Source organism: Phalacrocorax carbo, chromosome 22 (genome assembly GCF_963921805.1).
Source record: "Phalacrocorax carbo chromosome 22, bPhaCar2.1, whole genome shotgun sequence".
Lineage (NCBI taxonomy): Eukaryota > Metazoa > Chordata > Aves > Suliformes > Phalacrocoracidae > Phalacrocorax > Phalacrocorax carbo.
In genome coordinates, this window is record NC_087534.1 from 6444317 (window position 1) to 6462823 (window position 18507).

The 18507-nt window shown below is 52.6% G+C and overlaps 1 protein-coding gene across 1 annotated transcript in view; it reads right to left on the reverse strand.

The window, feature by feature from the left end:
- SDC3 (syndecan 3) overlaps positions 1-18507 on the reverse strand; it is a 57337-nt gene that overhangs the window by 8998 nt on the left and 29832 nt on the right. The window contains exons 2-3 of the mRNA XM_064471565.1: positions 1306-1423; positions 234-847 (exon numbers count right to left, since the gene is read on the reverse strand). Coding sequence (XP_064327635.1) covers positions 234-847; positions 1306-1423 — 732 coding nt within the window. The remainder of the gene's footprint in view (positions 1-233; positions 848-1305; positions 1424-18507) is intronic.

Below are 18507 nucleotides of genomic sequence, written 5' to 3' on the forward strand. Positions count from 1 at the left end.
CAGCCCCATCACCATGCTCTGCCTGTGTGAGAACCCCCACCCTTTAATCTTCCTTCTCCAGCTCCCCAAATGTTCCACTCTCCACAGAGCTGGGGGAGCCCAACCTGGGCTTGATCTCCCTCTGAGCAACAGGCTCAGGACAGATCCACCCCAAAGGCTTCCCATCACCATCACTTGGCTTCAAACATGGCCCATGAGCCCTTTAGCAGGTGAGAAGCGCTCCTGCCTCCTACCTGGGGGGCTTCTGTGGGCGGCAGCGTGGCAGGACTGGATGGCAAGGCAGTGCTTTTTTCTGTGAGGTCTGCAGTCCTGGAGGTGCTTGGTTTTGGCAGGGACCTGGGCTTGGCCGTGCTGGTGGGGACAAGCCGTGACGTGGCCACCTCTGTTGGTGTGCTGGTTTCAAGGATGGAGGTGGTGGGTGTCTCCAGGGTGGTGGCCCGGGTGGTGGCTGCCTTGGTGACGAAGGGAAGCAGGAACCGCCGGACGGTGGTGGGCTTGGCAGTGGCCATAGTGGTGCTGGTGGTGGTCGTGGCTGGGGTGGTGGTGGTGGTGGTAGCCGTGGTGGTTGTGGTTGTGGTTGTGGTCGTGGTGGAAGGAGATTCGCTGGCAGTGGTACTGGTGGTGGTTGCTTTCCAGCTGGGGATCACTGGTGTCTCTGTCATCCTGGGGATATACAAGGTGCTGGTTGTCTGCTCGGGGGTGGTGTCCTCAGCAGGGAATGGTTGAAAGGGGGTTGCCACGGGCTGCACCAAGGTGATGGGCAGCATGGCTGCCGTGGTGGGGAGCGTGATGGACGTGTCCGTGATGAGGGTCACCGCCGTCTCGAGCCCTGACTCCTGCTCAAAATCTGAAAGAGGGGGAGAAGAGCAAAGGGTGAAGCTGCCTCTGCCCTGGCGTTTCCCAGGGCTGACACCCACCTGGCCTGACCCCAGAAAAACCAAGAGCATGGACTGGTTACAGGCTCAGCAGAAACCAAGGGCTGCAAATTCCCATGTGGTGGCCAAAGCCCCTCTCTCCTTCTCTGGGGTCAGTGAAACCTCTATAACATTGGCACATGCTATCATGCTGGAGAAAGGTTAATCCTGCCCAGTAGGACCAGAGACTGAAATGGGAAATGGAGTCACTTGAGGTCAACCTGTGGGAACCTTCCCTTTGATTTTGTCTAGGAGAAAGCAGGAGGGTGGCAGAGATGGCCAAGGGGAGATGTCCTCCGTCATATCCCATGGCAAGCTCCTCTCCTGTGCCAGTGAAACCCATGGCCAGGCTCCCCAGGGACCCTTCCCCAGGAGCCCTGAAGCTACTTACACCCTGAGCCAGAGCCCGAGTAGACTTCGTCCAGTTCATCGTCCCCAAAGGGGTCATCGTCCCCAGAGCCCTCCAGGTCCACAGGCCTCTCGTAGTTCTCATTGCGCCAGCGCTGAGCCTGCAGTCGAGTGGGGAGAGATGCATGAGCAGCTCCAACCCCACCAAATCAAGACCAGTCCCTGCACAGACACCCCCAGACAGTCATCAGGACACAGGTCAAACAGGCCAGGGAAAAGCAAGACCAAGGGATCAGGAGCACAGGCAGTGCTCTCCAGCCGAACCACCCAGAATCATAGGTTTTTTTCCCCAAAACAATTCGCTGCTGTAAATCTTTCAGACAAGCTGACATTTTGTGGAGAGCTCGCATCGACTCTGATAACATTTCCCATGGAAATGAGCCCTCTGGAAAAAAGGGAGCAAAAACCAACTGCTTTTGGAAACTGTTAGAAAAATTATTGATTTAGTTCTCCAGCCTGCTATTGTTTCATTTTAGATGATTTTCATGTGACTCCTGGCACAGGCGTGACAGTAACGCACACTATCAGCTGCCATAACTTGGAAAGTCTCAATATGAAACAATAGCAGACTTCAAGTACTCCACTGCTCTGCCACAGCTAAAACTTGAAGAGCCCTTGCTAGTAGGGCTCTTAAGCATCTTGTTTTGCAGATCAAAGAGTTGCAAGGAAACAGTTTGACACTTCATTACAACCCAAACAAGGAGGCTTTGATCTGCAAGATAGCATCAGATGTTTCAAGATGTAACAAGCCAGGTTAGTGCTTAAATTTAAAATAAAGGCATAGAAGGGTCCTCTTCACCTATTAGGGCATTTTACCTCTTGACAACAGCTTCAAGTTTCTTTGTTTTCATTCCAGATTGGAACAAAAAGGAATTTTGAAAAGCCAACAGGTCCCATGGCATAGAAATCTGGGACTTGCAACTTGTCCCCACATCTCCTCTCCTGGAGCCCATCAGCTGCCAGGGGAGGGAAAACCTGGCGGCCCTGGGCTGGAGCAGGATGCCTGGGGCTGGGAGGTGGCGGACACTTCCCAGGGGCTGGGGGCTGATTGCTGCCGGGGGGCCCAAGCCGAGATGTTTGCCGCCCAAGCCCTGCCTACAGAATCACTGGGGTACTGCAGATGTACCACCTCTGTCATACACCCACGGTGACGGCACGAGCACATTCCTGGGGACATAAATCTCTCGGGAAAGACAAGGGGAGTTGGGCTTTTAAGTGCCTGTCTCTCCTGATAGCACTGATGAGCTTTTCTGGGCTGGACCCTTTATCTCCAGCAATAGCAGCGCTCTCCCCTATCACCGCAGCCACTGGTTATATCCTGCCATTCTCAAATGGGCCATGTGCTTTCCAGACTTCTGGGAGGACTCAGTCTTTGCCCCAGAGATAATGCACCATCCTGGAGTTTCAAATACACAGTTGCCAGCAGCTCACTGAAGCCTGTTATCCACCAGAATTAATCCGCAGGGAACTGGGAATCCTGTGGTCCCTTGCCGAGCCACAGAGGCCAAACCCCGCTGCAGCACACGGCTGCAGGTAGAGGCAAAGTGCTCTGAACCTGGGACCTGGTGCCGATTAACCCTGCAGAGATGCTAGAAAGCCCAGCAGTGGCCGTGGTGCTGGGGACACAGCCTGGAGACAGGAGGGTCCAGGAGGGATGGGATAGAGGCAGGAGGTAGCCGAGAGAGAAGGACACATCCCTGTGAGGCAGGAGCTTGCTTTCCCTCCTTGGGGAATGGGTGACAAGCGAGATGAGCTCAGTGTTGTCAAATTATTTCAAATAAACCTTTACCCTGATTTATGGAGGAACAGGCCCCAGCTCCTGGAGGGGAGATAGATGGTAAAAAGTAGGGGGAAAACTGATGCACCAAGGATCAGTGCAAGTGCTTTTGCTAAATAAATGATGTCTCACTGGTGTGCAACAATGAAATAAATTAAATGCAATAACAAATAGATGCCTGGGCAGGATCTGCCATAGCCCAGGGGGGAAGGCTGAGAATAAAATTACCCAAGAACCACCTTTGGTTTCATCATGCAAGTTTTCCATGACTCCTCAGCACTGACTCCAAAACATTTGGGTCAATGTCCGTCCTGGATCAGTAGGAAAAAGCTATGGAGCTTATTGACTGCAAAATGGCCTGTCCAGGAGTTCTCTGACCGTGTCCAGTGCAGGAAAGCCAAGAACCAGGCCATGCCAGGGGACATTCAAGGGCTGGTTCAGCGTCTTTTGAAGGCTGATGGAGCGCACTACCCACAGCAGCCCATAAATTAGGAGACAGGCCACCAAAACTGATGGGAAGGCACAAAAAAATTGCAAGGTTTGAGGGATGGGAGGAAGAAATATTTGGAGTTGCTTTTATTTGCCTTTTGATTATTACACCAAAAATATTGAAGCTCACCAAGGAACAAGGACCCCTCACCCCTGCCAGCTAACCCAGGCGAGCTCCCCAGAGGCCAGATTTTCTCTGCGTGACCTGCAAAGCCTCGCTGTAACGGGAGCCACATGGCCCAGCTCTGCCGAGACCGTTTCTCCCTTAAATTGGAACCAGACGAGGCAGCTCCAGCCACCGACTCTCCAGCTCCCTGTACTCAGACCAGGAAATTAAATCCATCCATCCAACCATCCCACAGGGTGGAGACACTCAGCACAGCCAGCATGTGTCCTGGATCTGCTTTGCCCAGGAGAAAAGCCTGGAGCGATGTAGCGAGGGCAAATGGGTAGGTGCCGGTGAGAATTGCCCGGCCCCAAATCCAAAAGCAAACCTTCCCATGAGAATAATACCCCCGTATTTTGCTCTGACGGCAGCCAAGCCCGGCAGCCAAGCCCAGCACCCCACTGCTCAGCACGAGGCCGAGGACTCCCCAGGCACCACTGCCTGGTTCCAGCATCCTCCCAGGGCACTGACCAATGCTGTGCTCCGACCTGCAGTGTGTGCATCCCCGGTGCGATGCAGCTTTGGAGCCGGGAGCTCTTCCTCCTGGTCTTTCTCCTCCCCAGATCTGCACCCCCTGCACTGTGCAAACTCCCTCCTTCCAGGTTGAGGGAGCAGGATCCACACCAAAGCCCCATGGAAATCCATCTCCTGGAGCCGCTGACTGCAACAGGAACAGCTTCACAGCAATAAAACACCTTGCAGGGCCAAAACTCACTCTCCAGAGACAACTCCCCCAATGTGAGAGACGTCTCTCCCACGCCTGCCCCTCACATGCCAGCCTGTAGGAGAGGAGAGATGTTCTCAGCCAGGTTTTGCCCTAAGTGGATTCCAGAGGATTGGCAGCGATCAGGGGAGTTTATACCAAGGAGGGACCACAGCAGCCCCGCTGCACAGGGCAGCCCGCCAGCAGCCCAGCTCCTGCTGCTGCCTGGCCAGCTCAGCGCATGTAATACCAGCTCCTGCACGACCAGGCACCACACTGATGTTGTCCTGCAATATTGATGAAGATGCAGCATTTCTGCTGCTCAGGGGAGGTGAAACGGGATCTAAAGTGGGATGGCAGAGAGTTTCCCTTCTCTTCCTTGGCTGCAAGTCTCCAGAGGCTGCCACTGAGCTGCTCCTACGTGCAGGGGAAGCTGGCGATACAAACTCATGGCAAGTGGTAACAGATGCTGGGCAACCCTTTGCTCCTCTCCAGCACCCTTCACCCTAGGATTGCATCTGCCCAGCGTAAAACCCTAAATGACCACACAGCCAGGACCAGGCATGGAGGGACTCCCTGGCCCCAGTGAGCACAGCCCCAGCACACCAAGCTTCACAAAAATTTGTTGATAAGACTTGTGAAACATCTCCAGATGTTCCTGGTGCAGAGAGGGGGTGTTTGGGACACGGCTGTTTCCAAAAAAGCCCCATGCCGCTCCGCTCCCGAGGCACTGATGTAAACCTCCTCTCAGCAAGGATGCCCCAGCTGCAGCCCTGATGGTATTAGGTCAGGCTCATGCAATAAATCTTGGGAACAGTCAGTGTTTATTTGGATTTACTGCTGCTTAGATCGTTAATACTCCACGTGCACCAAGCCCCACAGTCGTGCATGGCCCCCAGCCTCCCCCGCCACTGAGAGGGCTGCTCCCCCTTGCACAGCTGGGCTGAAGCAGAAAGGAACGGTGATTTTGCCAGCCCGGGAAATCACAAATCATGCAGGATGGCAGCTCCCACCTCCTGACCTGCGGCTGCCTCCCCATCCGTCACAGCCTGCATCGAAGCAAAGACACAGCTGGCTGGATGTGTCCCAAAAGAGAAACTTCACCCAGACTTTATCCCCAACACAGCAGGCTCCACGTGGTCAGAGCAAGGTTGGAGGGAGCCGGCTGGCAGGACCCCCAGGCACGCTGGATCCATCCCTTGCAACCCCTGGTCCCCAGGGATGGTGTCATGGACTGTCCTGACCCTGCTGCAGGAGGGACAGGGAACCAGCAGGAACCCTGGCACTGGGCTGTGAAGCCTGTGCAGCTGGCGAGGATTGCCAGCCCTAAGAGAGGGTTTCCCACAGCACAAATTTCATGCCTGCCTAGGGCTGGGAGTCACGCAAGCCGCATCCACACCCTTGATCCGTCTTCTCCCACAGCTGGCATGGGAGGACCTACTTGCAGGACTCCCAGGTCCTCTGTCCAGCCCTCTCCAGGTGAACAATGCAAAGCTGAGCCAGGCAGGCAGAGGCTCTTCAGGGCAGGGAGGAAACCCCAGTGTGATGCTCGTCCTGGCCCCGGTGCCCCCTGCCCCATGCCAGCCCCTGCCTGCCTTGCCTGCAGCGGCATGCCGAGGGCCACCGATTAGCTGGCTCGAGCCAAGGGACAGCAGCTCCCATCCATGCAATTACAACTTCCCAGCTAATGGCTCTTGGCAGGGGGTTTCGTTAACCAGCTCAGCTCTGCTTCCCCTGGACGGGCTTCATTAGGGAAATTAAACCAGGGGTCAAGGCAAAGCTGCTGGAGGCACTGGGGACTTGCATCGCCTTTGGTGATGTCCAAGTCTGTGGGAGGTAGAAAGGAGCAGAAAGGTTCAAATGTGCCCTGTGAGGCATTGGTTCTCTGCAATGGCCATGCTCAGGACTGTCCTGCAGTGCTCATGCCATATCCCCATGGCTCGGCCCATAAGCCAGTCACTGCCATGCCAGCCATGGGGGCAGCCCGGGCCAGGATCCAGCTCTGCCATCATCCAGACCCCAATTGCCTGCCCTATTTCTTCTCCAATGTCCAAAAAGGTCACAGATCTGCTGCTACAAAAGCAATCCCCAATGCAAAGCAGTCTCCATAGGACAAGGCCAGAAAATAAAATCTCAGTAAACATTCTTCCAGTGCTCTGAATAACCCCGAACCAGTGCCAGACCCAAAGGATTTGGATGTCAGCAGCTCTGAAGGTGACACGGCCACTACAGTGAGCTTGGATAAGAAAAACATCCCGCACTTTATCCCAGAGGACTCTTCTGCCCCCGCAGCTGCCGTGGGGCTGAGCGAGATTGGCAGGCAATGACACCCACCTGGCTGCTCGCTGTCCCCTTCGATGCCTCTGCTCCGTGGCTTGGCTGGACCGGCCGGGAATGGCAGCCAAGGGGCTGCAGCAGCGCAGCTCACACCCAAATGCTGTGCTAAGAGCCTTGGAAAGCGAGAGCTCAGGCCCTTTGGCCCGGCACCATCAGAGCTGAGCTGGGAGATTAGAGGCTTCAGTCAGTCCCTCTCCATCGTCTATGCACATCTAGCCCCCCCCGCACAGTGAGCACCACATCTCTCCCTCTCGTCTCCCTTTATCATGGTGGGTGACACCATTTTACAGGTGAAAAAATATTTAGAGCTTAGGAATAGGATCCCACTGACACACTCATCCCTCCCACGAGCAGCTCTCTACGTACACCAGAGCATCTGGGGACTTAAAACATGGGGAAACTGAGGCACAGAGAGGACCTGGCCGCCACCTCTGTGTATGGTACAAACATGCTCCTACAGACCCCTGTACATCTTTGGACATGTCCTGGGGGATGGGGACCAGGTGGTTTGGGTCTTTCTAAATTCCCTGCACACCCTTGCTTGCACGTCCCTCCTTCCCTAGGCAGGGAGGATTAGGGGGTTATATTTTTTAGGGTGTTGCCACTCCATGGCTTTCAGAGATTCTTAAAATTCCCAACACCTGCCCTGAACATTAAACCCAAAATGTGCTGCCATTGCAAAAGCAATATTCACTGCTGAGCGTCTGGCTTTTGCACCGAGAGGAAGGGAGCCTTATAAATCAATCCATCTTTAACCGTGGGGAAAGGCTGGTGAACCTTCCCGGGATGCTCTCAGGCCCTTTGCCGGTAGCCATTGGCATGGCAACGGTCGCCATGGAAACCACCTCCTCCATGGCGACGCATCCATCGCTGGTGCGGGGCGATGGGTGGTGTTCTCCAGCACATCCACCTGAGCTGGGGCTGGGATCTGCTCCCCAGGGGGTGTCACGGGGAAGGAGCAATTAAACGGCCTCATGGAGTGGACTGTGGGGGGAGACGGGGAGAAGAGCTGCCTCTGAAAGCATGGAGGAGGGGTCCGGGTGGGGGGAGAAATCCCAACTTGAGTCCCGGCATCTGCTGCCTGTGGGACTTTGTGGAGGATCAGAGCACCTCCCCATGTACAAGCAGCACTGGTTGGGATTTATCTACCCAGTCTGGGTAGTGGAAGCGATGGAAGGCTGTGGCTGTTCCGAGACCTCCTGGCTGTGGACAGAAGCAGCTCAAGAGTCTTCCCTGAAGGAATCAGAAAGAAAATGAAAAAGGATTAAATTTGGTGATTTCTAAGACAGCCAGGATGCGGTCTGGGTTTGCGCCTGGAGCTTGGGTTGGTGGTGATGGGGGACAACGCTGGGTGGTGAAGTCCTTTCCCTGGCACACGCCTAAGGCTCACAGGCAGCATGCACGGAGAGCGGAGCTGAGCAACCCCGGGGCAAACCAACCCCCAGGAAAGCTTCGCAGTCTCAGGGGCCCACGCACCTCCTCCGACCAAGTCTGGCTGCAGCCCCCAGCACCACGCCTGAGGTCTCAGATGGGGAGACTCCTGCTGCAGGGAGAACTGGCATGGCAAGCTGGGGATGGAGGTGATTTTATCCCGTGAGACGGGTGTCCATGGCCATCCAGCAGCCACTGGCACAACTCTGGGGCTCGAGAGGGGGCCGAGGCAGAGGAAGGGGTGCACGTGGAGACCATCAGCAGGGACGCAGGGGACCAGCCTGCTCCACATCACAACGGGTGGGCAGTTGAAGAGGGAAAGGAAGATTGAATCAGCATAAAAGCAGCCTGGAGAGTGGGGTGGGATGGTGCAGGCAAGCACGAGGATCAGCTCACCGTCCTGGCCCTTGATGTCAAGCAAAGGTTCTTGTCCAGGGCTCTGCATCCCATTTCCTGCCCATCCTGCTTGCAAAAGGAACTGCAAAAACTGAAAGCCAAAGCCCTGCTGCTCTTGCTAAAGGTCTGTTTGCATTTCAACTCAGTCAGACAGCTTTGGGAAGCCCAAACCCCCTGCTCCCAGCAGCAGACCTGCAGCCCTGCATGGTGCAAGGCCAAGGGGAGAGGACAAGGTGGGCAGGAGACTGCCCTTGCCAAGACGGAGCCATGCAAATGGTGTTGGCAACAGGCAAGAGCAACAGCGACCCAGAGTGTGTCCTCCAAGGGAGATGCTGAATCTGGTCGCTTTGGGCAGCTCAGAAAGATGCAGCCAGAGTCAGCCGTCCTTCAGAGGCTGAAAGCTGTTTTCTCCAGGAAAACACATTTAAACTGAGAACATATCACAGGAAAAGCATTGATTAATTCTATGATATTTTCCATGGGATATTTTAAATTAATCACCCCTTGAAAGTACTTTTTTGGTGTTTTATAAAGAAAACCTTAATAACTCATCATCACATGATTTAGTGATACTATAAACAGTCGAAATAATATTACCTCACACATAAAGTTGGAATGAAAACATTGTTTCTGAACCTTAAAAACTCCACAATTCTATTCCCACTACAAAAAAAGTCACTGAATTTCCACTCCTTCATCCAAGGCTGCAAGTTAAAAATAAATCTGTTGGAAAGCTGCTCCAGACAGCACCTCAGTGTCACCGAGACCCACCGCTCCGGGACGAGACCTCAGCGTCCCAGCATGGTCAGCCCCAGCCAACATTTTGCCCGAGGACTGATGCTAGAGGCCACCAAAGCTACACGAGAGGGAGATGCCCATGGCAAAGCTGAGGAGGCTGGGTTAGAAGGCAGTGCCACGACATGGCTGGGCTTTGGGGGTGCAGGATGCTGGTGGAAAGCGGGGGGCTGATGCTCACAGCCAGCAGAGACCCCACTCGCAAAACGGTGTGAGCGCAGACAAGCAGCAGCCAGTTATTTGGTATAACTTCATTCTTTCCCAGATTAATTAAGCCCCTGAATAACAGCTGCCTAAACCCCAGTGCATTTTGATTTAATAGGCCGGTTATTTTATGCAAGTAAAATAATCATTAACATTTACCGAAGAGCAGCAATTATTCTGGCTTTGTATCGATTCTCTGCTGCCAACACAGGCAACGCTGTAAGGAGCTGGGCTGGGTGTGGGTGCATCCCAAAACCTGAGTCTGGACACATACGCTCGTGAGTGTTTAATCATCGCTCAGGGAATATAATGAACCAGCAGGCCCAGGTACCCTGGACCAGGCTCAGCTCTTCAAACAGCATCTCTTCCTCCTCCTCCTCCTCCTCGGGATCATTTGTCTCTGCCGTCATTTTTTATCCCAATTCTTCAATGGATTAGTGCCAGATCCTACCCCACTACACAATAAATATCCCCGAGCCAGGGCTGGCATGAAAAATAGCAAACCTCCCAGTGTAAATTGTTGCTAACACCTCATCTCCCAGCACGCTCCGCTTTTTACCTCCGGAGATGGAGGAGGAAAAAAAACCAACCAAACACACAAGCAAAAGTCCCCACCTCCTGCTGCATGCAAAACGCCAGATAAAGAGGCACAGAAGAGCCCAGCGAGGCTCTGCCACGCATTGGCTGGGATTGCATTAGGCAGTTGAGGTGGCTTTCTGGGGCTTCCCCGGGGTGGCATGTCCCCTCCAAGCCCTAAGCACCCCAGGGACTGCCGTGTTCGGCTCCTGATGGATCGGCAGTGGTTCAAAGCGCGACCCTTCGGCCCACAGCTGCGGGTGTCACCAGAACTGACGGAGCACTTGGCTGGAAATGATGCTCTTGGCAGATGCGGGAGCTGGGCAGGACGTTCCCCCAAGCCTGGGTGAGCCAGTGTGGGGGAAAAGCCAAGCTGGAGGTGGGGTCTACAGACCCCCCTTGGTACCCAGGAGTGGGGATATACTCGCTCGCTGAAATATCCCAAACCTATGATGCCCTCCATCCTACAGAGAGCATCCTGCTACCCCAGGCAGGGCAATGGAGACAAACTGCATGGGATGGAGCAAAACCAGCCAGACTGGTAGGCAGGGGTCAAGCAGCCAGGATGCCTGCATCCCCAGCTCTGCTGCCTGCCCTCCTCCATCTCCTGCTCTACCTGGCCAGGCTGATTTCTTTTCCGCCCCAAAGGATTCACGGTGTGCTCCAGACTCATTAATTCCCATGGGTTTGTGCATTGCCATGGTGATGCAGGCAGCCCTGGGAAAACCCTGCCCTCGCCGGCACACTGCCCGCAGACCCCAGGCCACCATCCACGGGTGCTCATGGTGGGTCTCAGTCCCCCGGCTCCATCCACCATTTCCTTCCTGGGCCTCGGGAGCCGCCGCCGTCGGTGGGAACTCCCCCCCAGTCATTACAGAACTGATCTAATTTGCTCTGCTCCATAATCCTATTGCAGCTTAACATGCAAAACTGTCTCAAGCTTTTCTCACCTTCCACAAAGGCATGTTTCAGAGCTCACTCCCCTCCCTGAGCCTGGGCTCTCCAAAGAGCTGCAAAGCAGACTTATATATATTTTTTTCCTGCCCTTCCTCAAGCGCTTGGCACAGGGACTGCTGCTGTGTCTGTTAAACACCTCCCCGGAGGCCTCCCAGCAGCAGGACATTGCTAATTGGCACTTGGGGATTCACACGCTCCCTGTCTCGCCTCCAGCTCCTCTGCAGAGACCCAGCGGCGCAGACGGGCCGCTGGGAGCTCTCGCCCTACCCAGCCCAGGGGAGGATGGACCCATGCTCCATATCCAGGCCATGGGGATGGAGTTCAGCCAAGACAAACATCTCTGGTGTTTTCAAGGGACAGGGACCCATGGGCTTGGCCACATGCCCGGGTGGTACGCGCAGGGGACAAGACATTGCCTCAGTTTACCTGCCTGTGAAGTCGGTACAAACAGTGCAGGGCCAGGGAAGGGAATAGGCAAGGGCTCCTCTCCCATCCCCAGGGCACTGGGGACCACAGCGCATCGCTGTAGAGGGACATCTACATCCCACACCCCGCTGTGAGTCCCACAGCTCATGTTTCTCTGCTCCCCCCAACCCCTGGCCACAAGTCTGGGCTGATAGAGTTTCCCCACCCACATCCCATGGGGGATCTCCCCACCTGACATCCCATGTCTGCTAGTGCCGGTGGGCAGCAGCTGTGGGAAAGGGCATTGTCAGCCCTTGCCTCAGTTTCCCCCTTCCCCAAGGACCGTGGGGGAACGCTGTGTCGTCCTCTCCAACCAGGACTCGACCTCCTGGGGTGGGATGACGGCAGGGACGAGCTGGGTGGCAGAGCTGGAGGGGGACAGGCGGGGGGGGTCTGCTCAGGGCTTGGTGGTTTACCCTGTGTCTTGCTTGAACCTTGCCAGAGCCCCAGGGCGTGTGACAGCCTCGCTGTTAGAGCAGATATTTGAAAAATCAAATTGATACTTGAATGACACCAGGGCCTGCCATCGTGTTAAAGAGAGGTTACAAACCCTGTTATGGGGGTTGGAATTTTTCAGCTGTGCAAACGCCGTGGAGGCCAGTGCTGCTGGGAGCATCCCCTGGGCTGGGTCCCTTCCTTATGGAGGGGAAAAAAAAGACAAAAAAATCCCCATACTGATCCAAAGAGGTGGAATCAGAGATGGTGTTTGCAAGCTGGGAGAGGAAACGAGGTGCTTGCCACACGGAGGGGTCTGGGGGGGAGCAGAGCCCTGGTCTCTGCTCCTAAGGGGTGCACAGCACCCTGCAAAGCTGGAGTGGGTGCTGCATGCTGGGACCACGGCCATTGAGCTGGACAGCCAGGCTGGTGGCAGCAGAAGGGCTCCAGCCTCCAAGAGCTGCTCCTATCAGCTGGATGGGTACCGGCTCTGACAGCATTTCCCCTCCTGAGCTCTTTTTCATCTTTTTATTTTTTCCTTTTTTTTTTTTTACTTTCCCCTTTTTCCCCTTTATTTTTGACCTTTTCCCCTCAGTTCCACACTCTAAACCCAGGGCTTTGACCGAACCTCTTTGCTGTCCCCGGCAAAGAGATGGAGAGAAAAACTCATTTCCAGCCCCCTTTACTGGAAAGCGAAGACGAGAAATTTGCACCTTAATTCCTCAAAACTGGAAGCCAAAAAAGAAAAAACCCAAATCCTCGAGAACTTTTGAGTCAGACCTGCGATGTGAGAGACACCCAACGGACACCCAAAGTTTTGTCCCATAGAGAAGCAAACCCGATGCCGAGGAGCTGCAGGGGCACACAAGTGGGGAAGAACCAGGGTGCTGCACCTTGCTGGAAAGCAGCCGCCTCTCTCCTAATTATTCTTCTAATTACACCCGAGAGGCTTTTGGTGGGGATCTGGACTAATTATTCCCACTTAACATGACACCATCATGCATCCTCCTGTCTGTTGCCCACTGAGGGTGGGTGAAGATAAATAGCTCCCTGGTTATCTTGGCCTCGTAAGACCTTTTGTCCAGTCCCAAGGACCGGGTCAGTTCCTTTTGGTCGTTCACTAGAGGTTCAGCCCTTGCAAAGCCACCGGCAGTGCTGGCTGCAGCCAAGCCCGAGCCCTGTCGAGAGCTGGGTGTTTTTTGGCGACAGCTTGAGCTCCTCCACATATCCAAATCTCCCCAGCCAGATGGTTGGGCTGATTACACGTTTCCCAGGTCACCCAAGGGCAACGCCAGCGGTTCCACAGGCCCACCAGCTCCCGAGCAAGGAGAAAATATTTACTCTTCCAGCCTCAGGTAGGGAAGAAGTGCCTTTTTTCCCCCTTTCCACCCTATTTGCTGCCAACAGGAGCCCATTTGCTTCCCTTCTCTGTGGCCAGGGAAGGATGGACACTGCAGCCGGAGAAAAGCCACTGCTGTGCACCCAATGTCCATGATCCCACTGGAGCAACTGGGTCTCCCCAGGTTCAGTTTTTCTTTACAACCCCAGCAACAGAAAGGGAAGGGAGGTTTGACCAATATAGGAACAACAACTACTGTTGATGACAGTGCACACTCCTCCTTCTTTACTTAATAACATATCTAATGCTATTCGGTCTTGCAAAACTAACCTGGCGAGCCCTTTTATCTCTGATTGCTGTGCTCAGATTGCATCTGCAGTAGCATTTAAAGCTATCTCAACAGTGGCTGATAGATTCACTATTGCTTTTTCTAATTCACTAACTGTAACCGTGGTATGAACCATCTAGCAAACCTATGAGAACACGTGGGCCTGTCTGCCAAGGGATTGTTGACATCCTGTTTAGTTTGGCGAATGAAGGATCTCAGGTACCCTTGTCCCACGTCCCCATCTGCATGCATCCATACATGGGGATATGCTGGCCCGACTGCACATTCTTCTTTCCATCCAAGGGGTAGAGTTTTCCAAGACTTGTTCCCACACAACCAGTACCATCCCCGTGGTGCTGGCCAACACCTAGGGATGGTTCCCTTCCACATTTGGTTTTGGGCCCACATATTTGCTCCCCTCTATTTCACACAACTGGTACAGTTAGGAAACCTTCCAACGAATCTTCCTTCTCCACACCTCGGGTCTGTTGCATTCCCTCCGCTATTAGTATGATTGACTACTGATGGTAAAGAGCATCTTTGTACGCAGAAGGTGCTCTGAGTTACATTAGGTGGGTCTACAAGTTCTAAGTTCCACATCCGAGCCGTTTTAGGAATCTGGGTAGACGTGGAGATGTTAAAATTATTAAATGCCACCAATACCACAGCTTGGTTGGGAAATCCCACACCATATAATGGGAACCCCCTAAGCGCATTTTCAGGTAACTGCGAACAGACCCAACATGCAGCCAAATTAAAGTCCACTGCTATCTTCGTTAATATCTTCAGATATGAGTTGTCGCCCCAGCCTGCTACTAAAGTTCCAGCTCCCACCGGTAACATTACAATCAGTGCAGTCTTAGCTTGTTGTGTCCAGTTATTGAGGACTGCCATATTTTCACCTTTTTAGCTCGCATACGGTGTAGCCATGCAGTGCTTTCCTTAGTCTTGATCGCAGTGTGGGATGTAATACCTGGAACGGACCTTCCCACTTTGGTTCCAGAGGTGACTCTATAAAGAATCTTACGTACACAGAATCACCAGGCTTAATATCATGTACTGGTCCATCAAGACCTCAGGCTCTAGTTCCCAAGACCAGTTTCTCTACTTCCCAAAGTTGTTTTTGCAACTTAATTACACAGCCAGATAATATTTCATCCCCAGTCTGGGTTGACTTTCCTGCCTGTATAATATAAGGCCTTCCATACAATATTTCAAAAGGGCTTCACCCTTCTTTAGCGCTCGGTTTTGTTCTGATTCTTAGAAGTGCTAACGGTGATGATTGTGGCCAGGATAAGCCGGCCTCCCGTCCCAACTTCACAATTTGTAATTGGATTAAGTGATTCATCTCCACGTGACCACTCGCTTGTGGCCTGTATGAAGGATGCAGCTGCCAATCCATTCCCAGGAATTTACTGGTTTGTTGAACAATTTTTGCAACAGAGTGTGATCCCCTATCCGAGGAGATTGTTGCAGGAACTCCGAACCTCGGTATTATTTCCTGTAACAGCGCTTTGGTTACCTCCCTAGCTTTATTGGTTCGGCAAGCGAAAGCTTCTGGCCAGCCTGAAAAGGTGTCCGTCAAAACCAACAGATACCGAAACCCCCCTTTTCTTGGGAGTTCTGAGAAGTCGATTTGCCACTGTTGTCCTGGGTAATTCCCTCTCCCTATTTGTCCAAGCTGGGCTTTAGGCCCTGTCTTGGGATTATTCTGCAAACAAATCTCACATCGCTGTGTTGCCGGCTTCTGTTCCCCAATGGGATTGTCTATGCTCTGCCGTAACTACAGCCCATACCTATGCAAATCGTATTATTATTCTACCTAGTGGAGTTTTGGCCCACCTCCCTTTTTCCCCTTAGGTCTTCAGTTAGTTTCTGATTTTCCTTAGAATACCTGGGTTTGCAATCAATTTGTATTTTGCCGCCTGGGACCAAAGATTCTATTACACCTTTCTCAGCCACCCTTTTGGCCTCCCGCTCTGCCGTGGCGTTGCCCAATTCCTGAGCGGTGTTTCCTCTCTGATGAGCTTTACAATGCATAATAGCCACCTTCTCGGGCAGCTGTACTGCTTCCAGTAGCTTAAGAATGCCTTCAGCATGTTTGATATATTCCCTTGGGTGGACAGAAGTCCTCTCTCTTTCCATATAGCTCCATGGGCACGGACTACCCCAAAAGCACATTTAGGGGCCATCCAGATATTAATCTTTCTGCCTTTTGCTAGATCCAATGCTCAGGTTAAGGCTATTATTTCTGCCTTTTGTGCCGAGGTATTTGGGGCAAGGGCTGCAGATTCTATTACCTGATCCTCAGTGGTTACATCGTACGCTGCTTTGCGGACACCTTGTCGGAAAAGCTACTTCCATCTGTGTACCAGGAGTCTTCAGCATCATCCAGTGGCTCCTCTTTTAGATCCGGCCGGCTGCAATAGACTGCTTCAATTGTTTCCAGGCAGTCCCGTGACACCGGTTCCCCTGTAGTTCCACTGAGAGAAGGTGCTGGATTCACAGTGTTAGTAACCACTATTTCCACGTCATCCTGTTCCACCAGAACGGCCTGGTATTTAAGGAATCTCGGTGGTGAGAGCCAGTGCCCCCTTTTACCTCTAATACTGTAGACACAGTATGAGAAATCAACACCGTAATCTTTTGACCCAATGCAAACTTACGAGCTTCTTGAATACTTGGCACCAATGCTGCTACTGCCCTTAAGCAGCTAGGCCAACCCTTACTTACTTCATCAAGTTGTTTGGAGAAGTACGCCGCTGCCCTTCTGTATGGTCCTAAGTTTTGGGCTAGGATTCCCAGGGCTAGTCCCTGTTTCTCATGGGAGAACAGCCAGACGGCTTGGTAGTATCTGGTACCCCAAGGCAGGGGCGTCCATTAGTTTCCTTTTCAGTTGCTGGAATGCTCTTTCTGCTTCCCCCCTCCAGGTAAGGCTTTTTGGACTAGATTTCCACAGTTCATATAGCGGCCTTCCCAAGAGTCCATAGTTATACATCCAGAGGCGACACCCTCCCGTCATTCCTAAAAACGTGTGGAGCTCCTTAGCTGCCTGTGGTCGGGGAGTCTGACAGATGGCTTCCTTCCTTGCTGTTCCCAGGGCCCTTCGGCCAGCAGTTATCTCGTATCCAAGGTGAGTTACCTGCCGCTGGGCCACCTGGGCTTTCTGTGGAGACGCTCGCTAGCCATTAAGTCCAAGAAAGTTTAGCAAACTGATTGTCCATGTTATACATAGTTCCTTTGTCTCCGTGGCTATTCATAAATCATCTACATATTGTAATATTATTCCAACCCCGTGTGGCTGCTCCCACTGCTCCAGGTCTTTGGCTAGCTGATTTCCGAAAAGGGTGGGGCTATTCTTAAACCTTCGTGGTAGCACAGTCCCTGTTAGCTGAGTCTTTCTGCCAGACTCGGGGTTCTCCCACTCAAAGGCAAACAGCAACTGACTCTCTGGACTCAAGGGTAGGCAAAAGAAGGCATCTTTCAGGTCCAGGACAGTAAACCAAGCCAATTCAGGTGTCAGTTTTGTGAATGATCTATACGGGTTTGCTACCACAGGATGCAGATCCTCAACAATTCTATCAATAGCTCTGAGATGTTATACTATCTGATGACTGCCATCCGACTTTTTAACTGGTAAGACGGGAGTATTATATTCCGATTCACACTCTACTAATGGTTTATTTTTGATAAACCGATTGATAAACCGTCAGATACCTTCCCTATCTTCTGTCCTCAGGGGATATTGTTTAATTTTATCGGCCGTGCCCCTGGCTTGAGTCTGACCCTTACTGGGGAGGCGTTTCTCACTTTTCCTGGTGTCTCTGAGGCCCATACCCCTGGATATACTTGCTTCTGGATTTCCCTCGGCGCTCCTGAGGTAACAGGAGTATCTATGAGGGCCAGACTTAAAAGTTCAATTAGCTGGTCGCTTCCTACTCAAAGTGCTACCTTCCCCTTCTCAAATCTTATTTCTGCTTTTAATAGTTCCAGTAAATCTTGTCCTAAAAAAGGTTTTGGTGAGTTAGGCATATACAAAAATTCGTGTATTCCCAATGGAAATTTGAGAGGTTTTAAAAAGTTTGCCTTTTGGCTTTGGCCAGTAGCTCCCTTTACTGTTACCAAGCCGTCATCTATAGGTGTTAAAGCTTGGTTTAAAACTGAAAATGTGGCCCCAGTATCAACTAAAAATTCTATGTCCTGTTGTTGTTTCCCCAGCTTTAATATAACCAGTGGATCTGCCAGGGTAGATTCCCCAGGTCCCCGTCAATCCTCTTTGACGTGGCCCTGTATCCCTCCTTTCCCTTTCCATCTCTTTGGACATTCATTTTTCCAGTGTCCCTCTCTTGTAGCACCGCTGCCAACCTCCGTCTTGCCCTTCTCCAATCTTCCTCTTCCCTATTGCTAAACGCTCTCCAGACTTCATCTATTAGAGTCTCCAAATGTCTGCTCTCCGCCAGTTTTCATTTCTGCAACTTCCTTTAAATACCACTTGCTGATTGTTCTATAACTAGAGACAGTAACTGCTGTGTTCCTACTCCAGATCCTGGGTCATCTCATAGTGTCTCGTAGCTTATCTAGGAATTCTGAGGGGGTCCTCTCCAGGCCTTGCCGAATGGCCTATAGGGCTGACCAGCTGACTGCATTTGGGACGGCCGGTGCCATTCCTCCTATGACCCTTTCCCTGTATTCATTCAGTAATTTCACATGGGCGCTTCTGTTGGGGACCCAATGTGGGTCCTGTAGGGGAAAGTGATCCTTTATATCCTCCCCCAAGTTTTTTAGCT